We start from the raw sequence: 9,145 nt of genomic DNA, 5'->3' as shown, positions 1-9,145 counted from the left end.
GACAAGCATGCATTAAAAGTACGTTTATGTGGTAGGATTAAAAGCATTTGTAATCTGGGTTTATTTTTCCAATGCCAGACTAATTGAACATTTAACATACTGACTCAATATTGAGTAGTTATTATACAGGGTCATCAAAAAAGGTGTCCGTGATTTCTCTTTTAATTATCTTCGGAAATATTTTCTCGATTGCTGTGATCGTAGCAGCAAATAGTGTAGTAACTCACTAAGTTTTATTTGACACTCAACAATGACCTTGGATGCGCCGTGAATGTGGGTAGAATGATTCCTAAACACACCGTCTTAGTCAGTGTCAGTAAGATGGCGACCGTTCCTAACTTTGAATTTGTATTAAGATTTTTCCATTGCATTCAGACTTACATTTTTAGTTGTTTTTTTTTTTTTTTTAGCTGGGCTTCCTTCTTGGGACTGAATTTTTCTTGCCTCTATAAATATAGAGCCCATCAAAATTTCTGTTTAGAGAAGAGATTATCCAGGCCGGTACCAACAATTGGGCCGCAGAGATATGGGATGTAGTCGTCATTAGGAGTTGCTGGCATCCATAGGATTTACATTGCTGCCTATCGATGTAGGATTTAGTCCATAAAGAATCAAATTATATTAAGGTCACCCGTAAATGATTACATCTACCCATTAATTTTTTTTGTCTGTAAATTGCGTGTTTTCTGGTCGATTTGCCTGTTTTGCTGGACGAAAAAAACCCCATTTTCTGGGGGTAAACCTTGCTCTCTATGCCTGAAACCGACTAACTCAGCCACGGAGAATCCATCAAGAATAGTTGTCCTCCCGACACCGACTGTAAAAGACCTGAGTATGAGTCCCGTTGATGACGGGAGGAATTGTTATGGGCCTTTTTCACAACGTGGCTGAGTTAGTCGGTCTCAGGCGAGGGTACATGGTTTTTTTCTCTTGGAAACTTGGGTTTTTCATCGTCCAGCAAACAGAAAATCGACCATAGAACACACGCAGTTTACATGATAGTGTATACCGAGCAATATGGCCTTAGTTGTTGATGCGCCTAAAACTCCACTGCTAAAATGCCCATTAAGGACAGTAAGTGCATAGTTGTGTCTCCCGCTTCCTTGCGGTGTGGACGACTACTGGGGAAACCAGCCTTCCTGTTGAGTGCTACTTCTTGGTAGCAAATTAGCTACACAAACGTAGCATAATACTCATTTCTGACCATTTCACAGTTTTGTATACCACCATTGTGTAACAAAGCGGAGTTCAATTAATCATTCGGGGGCCACCCTTCATAAAGACGCAACACAAGTCGATACAAATGTTCACATGTCACAATTGATTAGCAGGTTTTTCCCTCATTGAGATCAATTTGGAGACTCATATGAGAAATTCGGCACTCACCTGGACTCCCCACCCAGGAGGTCATAATACATAGATTTAGGGTTGTCTTTAGCATAAGGGTAACGCACTAGGGCATGGTACCCACAATGTGAGATCGAGTCCCCATACGGTGCTACCAAAAAATCAATAATAATAAAATGCGCGGGCGCTGTTAATTGTGCATGTTTGTACAAAACTATTACAATGAATTTGTAAATTTTTCTGTCCACGACCCTCGTGGGTAGCACAGTTGGTGGGACAGCAGGGTTGTTAATAACAGTAATGGCAGTGTGCTACTGGAACAGGATCTAGATAATTTGGGCAGATGGGCTAAGAATTGGCAACTGAAGTTTAACCTTGACAAATGCAAAGTACTGCATATGGGTAGAAGTAACCCCAGAGAAACGTACCAACTGTGTGATACTACACTTAAGGTGGTAGAAAATGAAAAAGACCCGAGAGTAATTGTGCAGTCAGATATGAAGTTTTCTGAGCAATGCAGACAGGCTGCCAGGGCAGGTCATGGGGTTTTGTCAATGATATATAGGAATTTTGCTAGCAGGGAGAAGGAGGTGATTGTCCCTCTGTATAAGACTTGAGTACTGCGTACAGGTCTGGAGGCCTCATTTTTTAGGAAGGATGTAGATTTGCTTGAGCGTGTACAGAGAAGGGCAACAAGATTGGTGAGGGGAATGAAGGGATCCTCTTACCAAGAGAGGCTTAAGTTCTGCAAATTGCAGTGGCTGGAGACTAGGCACCTGCGCGTCGACCTGATTGAGGTGTATAAAGCCTCGAATGGGTTGAGCATGCTGAATTCTGATGGGATCCTTCCACTTGTTCAGATTACGAACCTAAGGGGGCAAAAATTCAAATTAAGAAAAGACAGATGTAGAACAGATCTGCGGATATTTGCTTTTTACCAGCGGGTGGTTAATTGCTGGAATAAACGTCCATCTGCCGTTGTGGAAGTTGATAAGTTAAATAAATTTAAGGAGTAACTGGACAGGCATTTGGAGGGAATGGTGTGATTTTTTTTTTTTTTGGCTGATGCTGCATAAGCTCATACACTTTCTTTCTTGCATCAAATGCCACTACTACTACTACACCAACCGGGTGGAAAATACCTCAGTTTGGGTCCCATAGATGAAGGGAGGAATTTTTATGAACCTTTTTTCACAACATGACTGAGTTAGTCAGTTTCAGGCGACGGTAGCAAGGAATTTTCTCCCGGAAACTTTGGTTTTTCGTCCAGCAAAACAGAAATCGATATCAGAAACACGCAATTTACAGACAATATGGCCTTAGTAACTGATGTTCCTAAAACCCTACTACAACATTGACTCTGTCCACGGTGGCTGGCTGCGCCTATTATGCACGGAAATTTATTATTATTGTATATATTTTTTAACGAAAACAAATTATTTCTGTGCGTGCATAAAAATTTAGTTTGCATTCGCTTAAAAATTTAATTTATATTTGAAACTAACTGCTCAGGTAGAGCCACTTTATCGATGACACATTTCTATTCGTTTCTAGTATTTGTGGCTGCTGCGGATTGCAGCTCTGAGTGGCATACGTTATGTTTTCGTTGTTTATGATTTGTGCATTGAACTTGATTGAAACTTCCGCATAACACGATGGAGGTAAAAGAATCTGTTAAAGTAAAGGTGGAGGGAGATGCTTTTAATTATGAATTTACCGTGTACAGTAAAGATCAGACAATAACGCAGAAATGTTCTGACGTATATAACGAGCGAACTGGTGAGTGTAGTATGGTGAACTTGGATACTATTAAAAAAGAAAGAGAAGAATTTAAGGCAGAGGTAATAGTGCCAGATGGTCACTTCGTAGCAGGAACGGTACAAAATAATACTTTTATTAAAGAAGAAAATATTGACAGTAGAACTAGTGATAATAGGACTGCGACGAAAGAACTACATAACATTCATTCTGATTTAAATTGTGATTTTTCAGTCCCCAGTGAATGTTCGAATGAAACCAAAAGCAGTGCCTTTGTCACCAGATGTGAAAGAGGTAATTTCAGTACTACGGACTTCGTTATTAAGAAAGAAAGAGAAGAATGTAAGTCAGAAGTAATAGTACCTGATGGTCTCGCCTTGGTCCAGCCGACTAAAACTAATGCATTTGTGAAAGTGGAAAATACTGACGATTACAATATTGAAAATGGCGTTTCCGATAAACAGGAAATCGAACCAGTTGAATGTATCTGTGTTATTACGGAAGTGGAAAGTTTTAATTCAGAATTCATTGTTCCGGATAAGCTACATACTGAGGCTTCAGAATCATTTGGTGGAGTAGTGAAATCAGAAGTTACAGGTGATTATACTTCAATCCCCTTTATGCATTAAAGGGAACAGAAACGCCAAGAAAGTGATCCGGTTTTGACCAAAGCTGGTTATAATGTTAAGACAGAGATTATAGGAATAAATTATTAAAATTCAGGTAATTTATTTCCGATTTAAGAGATGAGATAAAAACGTTGGTGAGCAAATGCTATAGTTGAAATTACTGTTATTTTAGACAAAAATTATAAGTATTTCAAAAGTTTTTGATTAAAAATTTATTATATTCGGAGATGTATATTTTTAATGTGCCTGTATGTTAATTTCCTAGAATAATGCTAAGAAGACCAATTGTTCTCTATGTCCAACTGGTGCACTTCAAAGAGGACTGATAGCTAATGAGAGGGTAGAATGTCATTGTGCAGTGTTGCTGGATGAGATGTGTTTATAGTTCATAGACGTTGGACTCAATGGGAAGAGGTGAATTCCTGAAGAGCAGGCACAGGTCTTCAGAAGCTTTGCTTAAAGCAGGACTGGCATATCCATTCTGGAAAACTGGCCAGGCTCGCATGCCTACTTATCGTAAATATATTAAATATGTTTAGTGACGAGCTATTTTTACCTGATGGATGAATTAGGATAAGAACGTATCCAAGAGTGAGAAAAAGAGTAAATAGTATAAGGGAGAGACACAAACATTGCATACTCTCAGTTCTCAGTATAATGGTTTGTGGAAGCATTGGGTTTGACATGAAAATAACTTGTGTTCTGGCATGCTCCAACAGGATTATGCCCATTCACATACCACCAATATTACTAAATTGGCTCTTTAAGGCATGAATGTACACCCATGGCCTCTAAGATAAGCAGATATGTCTACACTAACATTTCTGGCACACGAGGCTGACCTTGAATTCTGTATCTGTACTTTTGTTCCCTCATTTGAGATCTCAAATGGAACAGGCCTGGAGTGATGTACATCTGATACCTGTTGTCATGTTAAATGAATATGACAGAGTTAGCATCTGTATTCAAGTGCAGTGGGTTATACCAGATATTAATTTTCAAGAAAGCAAACATTTTTTATTGATATCTGAAATAAAACTTGTAATCATTTGAAAATTTAACTGTTTATTCCTATAATCTCTTCTAATTATCACCATCTTTGGTCAAAATCAGATCATTCTTTTATAGTGTTCTTTTCGCTTTAGTGTACATACTACACTGTATACATATTTTTCTACTAAAAATGTTGATTCCAGAGGAAAGTACTTTTAAAATACAATGAATAAATTTCATAATTATGTGTTCTTGCAGATATTACTCACTCCATATGAATTAAAATGTCTTTATTTTTTCTGTGAAGTTTAATAGCTATCCATAAATAAATTAAACCTTTCTTAGATTCTTCTAATTTTGCAACCTGAGTAATCAGTAGGTCTTGTTCCCAAACATCTTGGCAGTTGAATGTTAACTTAAAAGATTGATCTTTTTAAGTTAACATTCAAATTAAAATTAAAAGATTGACCTTCCACATAAAGCATGTCATTTATCTATGCCTTACTTTAATTCTATATATTTTAATAACTGATTACTTAGCATTAGTCCTTGACGTTGATTATCATTGGTGGTTAAGATCCTTAGCATTGGTCCTTGAGGTTGTCACAGACATTCTCTCAGATATGCCAGACAAGCCGTACTTGCTACCTGGAAGTCTAAAACGCTGATGAAACTGATATTCGGGTGACACTCAAGTCAAGTGGATCCAATTTCAGCGAAGTCTGGATGGTCTGTGACAGCCAAATCCTCTGCTTGCACCTTCACGATGGTGGGACTGTTAGTAATCCTGGGTATAACCTCCATGAACAAGTACATGGTGGGTGACTTTTGAGGTTATGACGAACATCATGGCGAGATCCATTATTCCTTGCATTCAAAGGGTACAGCTCTAAAACGGTGTTCACAGGCCGGCCTCTAGTTAGTACACCAGACCAAACCTATTGGTAACTCTCTAGGAGGCTTCCGGATCAGCTAGTGTATAATCTTGCTACCTCTACTCTGCCACATAGTGACTGGAGGGAGTCCGAGTAGTGTGTGTGTGTGCGGGGAGCATTGTCGAGGCCACGTTATGTCAAGGATCTGGGTATATTCTTACCATGTGTACGCCTTATCTAAAAATTTCATTACTTTATACAGCATGCCCCACCCCCTTTTTCTTACTATTGAATACACCATGAATTGTCAAACTAATAGAGTAAGCTTATCTGCGAAAAGATCTAAACCTCCCAAACACTTCCTAGTTTATTTCACAAATATACGTGAGCTCAATTCTAATCTCAACGATGTCCATTTCCACTTGCAGTCTGCCAAACCCCATGTACTTTTTCGAACAGAATCTCAGTTATCGGTTGATTCAACTACTGCTCATCTCAGTTGCCCAAATTATTCGCTGTATAATTCCTTTCGCCTCAAAGGTGGTACTTGTGCATATGTCCATTCTGATATTCCCTGTCAGAGATTTGGCAATTCGGAATCTCCTCTCTTTGGTCTTCTCTGGCTTAAAATCTCTCTACCTCATTGTGTCAAATTCATCTGTTGTCTCTATCATCCTCCCAACTCCACTAATCACTTGGAGCTCTTTGACTTCCTCTCTTTGCCACTTGACTTTCTCCAGTCCAACTTTCCTAACAGTGAGGTAATTTTCCTTGGTGATTTTAATGTTCACAACTCCAGCTGGCTTCCGTTTTCTAGTCACACCGACCCAGCTGGTCGAGATGCTGAGGCTTTTGCAATTACTAATGACCTTGCAGAGATTGTTCATTTACCTACAAGAATACCGAACAATCCCAATCATACAGCCAACATGCTTGATCTTTTTCTCACAAATAACCCTTCTAAGTACATGGTCAAAGTGAGAAGTCCTTTAGGCACTTCAGATCACAACTTGGTGATTGTCTCTTCTCCAATGGAGCCTTTATCTCATGGCTATTCCCAACCTCGTGTTGTTTGGTATTACAAGAATGCAAAATGGGATGACCTGCGAGATTTCTTTTCTTCTTTTCCTTGATCGGATTACTGTTTCAAAACTTCTGATGTCAGCGTTTGCTCAAATCATGTCAGTGAAATTATTCTTGCAGGAACGGAATCCTTTATCCTACACTCCACTTTAATATCTCGTCCTTTATCTAAACCTCAGTTTTCCAATAAATGTGCTAAGGCTGTTCAAGAGAAGAATGTTGCATATCGTAATTGGCTTCTTTCTAATTCTTCAGTTTCATTTTCTGCCTACACCAAAGTTCGAAACAATTGTAAAGCAATTATTAATCAGTCAAAACTAGACTTTGAACAGGCTAAGTGTAGAAAACTTGCTTCTTGCCGTAATGGTAGCCGAGAGCATTCTGGTTTCTTGCCAAAGCTACTGGCTGCAAATTTTGCCCATCTCTGCTTCCACCTCTATCCAAACTAGATGGTTCTGTTGTCATTTCAACCAAGTATAAAGCTGACCTGCTAGCATCCCATTTTTCTTCCAACTCATTATCATTAGTAGAGGCATATGATGCAAGAAAGCAAGCTTATGCAGCACCAGCCAAAAAAAAAAAAAAAAAAAAAAAACAACTTCCATTTCACCCCTCCATTCATTCAAAATACCTGTCCAGCTGAGCCTTAAATTTATTTACACTATCAACTTCCACAGCAAGGGATGGAAGTCTGTTTCACCAACCAACTACCCGCTGGCTAAAGGCAAATTTCCGCACATCTATCCTACATCTGTCTTTCCTTAATCTGAATTTATGCCCACTCAGGTGATTATTCTGAGCAAGAGGAAGAATCCCATCGTCTTTGAGCATGCTCAAACCATTCAAGGCTTTATACACCTCTATCAGATCACCTCACCAGTGCCTAGTCTCCAGACATTGTAATTTGTAAAACTTAAGCCTTTCTTCGTATGAGAAACCCTTAGTTCCATTCACTAATCTTGTTGCCTTTCTCTGTACTCATTCCAGCAGCTCTACATCCTTTTTGAAATGAGGCCTCCAGACCTGTATACAGTATCCAAGGTTTAGCCTGACCATTGCCTTATACAAGGGAATAAACACTTCCTTATTGTTGCTAGAAAAATTCCTGTATATCATTGACAAGACACCAAGAGCTACTCTTGCAGCCCATCTGCACTGCTCAGAGAACTTCATATCTACCTGCACAATTACCCCCAGGTCCTTTTCATTCTCTACCACTGTTAGTGTAGTACCACAGAGTTGATACGTTGCTCTGAGGTTGCTGTTTCCCATATGTAGTACTTTACATTTGTCAATGTTAAACTTCATTTGCCACCTCTCATCCCATCTGCTCAACCTTTCCAAATCCTTTTTCAGAAACATAGCGTCAGTAGTGTCCTTAACAACTCTGCCAACCTTTGTATCACCTGCAAACTTGGACACTAAGCTTGATATACCATCATCAATATCATTTATAAATACATAAAATAATAATGGACCCAACACTGAACCCTGAGGGACTCCAGTAATAACATTAGTCCACGAGCAGCAGTGTCCATTGATTACCACTCTCTTGTCTTCTCTCCCTCAACCATCCCTTTATCCATAGCAGCAATTTTCCTCCAATGCCACACTGCTCAAATTTGTGCAGCAGTCTTTCATGTGCTATCAAAAGCCTTTCTAAGATCCAAATATATCTACTGTTAATCTATTAGTCCTATTAGTCCTTGGGGGGGATACAAGGACTAATCTATTAGTCCTTGTATCCCCCCAAGCTAGAAGTTTTCCGACCCACCTAACTCTGTCTCCATTGCATTAGCAAATATTCTTGCACCCTTTCTATTTAAGTGTATCCCATCCCTGTAGAAGCAGTCTCTCCTGTTAACAAGTACAGACCACGCTGAAAAAAATTCTACCCCTTGAGCCTTGCACAATCTTTCCAGGGCCGAATTGATCGAAAAGGCTCTCATCTTATACTTCCTCCTATCGTGTCTGGGCAGAATTGCAGCGCCAAGTGCAAGCTCTGGCATTGATGTGGGCAGCTTGATGGGCCCCTCAATTTAGGTCCTTAAAGGGCATCCACCCTGTCCTTCAAGCTCTCATATAGGCCCATAACAATGCTGAGTTGTCGCCTGATTTCCTTACACTCCTTACATCGCGCAAAGACAAAGACATACCCAATGGCAATATCATGTCCCGTACCCGACGCTCCACAAACATCATGCAAGCAGTGCATTTTAAAAGGCTGTGATTCAGAGTGTAACTGCCCCCCCTCAGTTCTCCCCTGAGCCACAGCACTCCCATTAGCTTGAACCTTTTGCTTTGCTGCTCTTGTCTGAGTCATGATTTCAATTTAATTTCAATAAAATTTCAATTTCAGTACAAAATTATAAGCATAAACTTGTATCCCAACAGAGTTATAACGTTATATATATTTTTAAGTATTGAGTATTATCTACGAGTTCCATTTATATAACTTCC

The 9,145-nt window shown here is 39.4% G+C and overlaps 1 protein-coding gene across 2 annotated transcripts in view; it reads left to right on the top strand.

Annotated features, from left to right (window-relative positions):
* Window positions 1-2,928: 2,928 nt before the first annotated feature.
* The window catches only part of LOC150081062 (uncharacterized), a 52,425-nt gene continuing 46,208 nt past the window's right edge, over window positions 2,929-9,145 (top strand). For both annotated transcript variants that reach the window (XM_090381201.1, XM_090381202.1), the window contains exon 1: window positions 2,929-3,702. In XM_090381201.1, coding sequence (XP_090237327.1) covers window positions 3,003-3,702 — 700 coding nt within the window. In that variant the 5' untranslated portion in view covers window positions 2,929-3,002. The remainder of the gene's footprint in view (window positions 3,703-9,145) is intronic.

Source organism: Mastigoproctus giganteus, chromosome 9, assembly GCF_048544385.1.
Source record: "Mastigoproctus giganteus isolate SK-2022 chromosome 9, ASM4854438v1, whole genome shotgun sequence".
Lineage (NCBI taxonomy): Eukaryota > Metazoa > Arthropoda > Arachnida > Uropygi > Thelyphonidae > Mastigoproctus > Mastigoproctus giganteus.
Note: the sequence above shows the minus strand (reverse complement) of the source record. Positions and strands in the feature narration are given on the sequence as shown.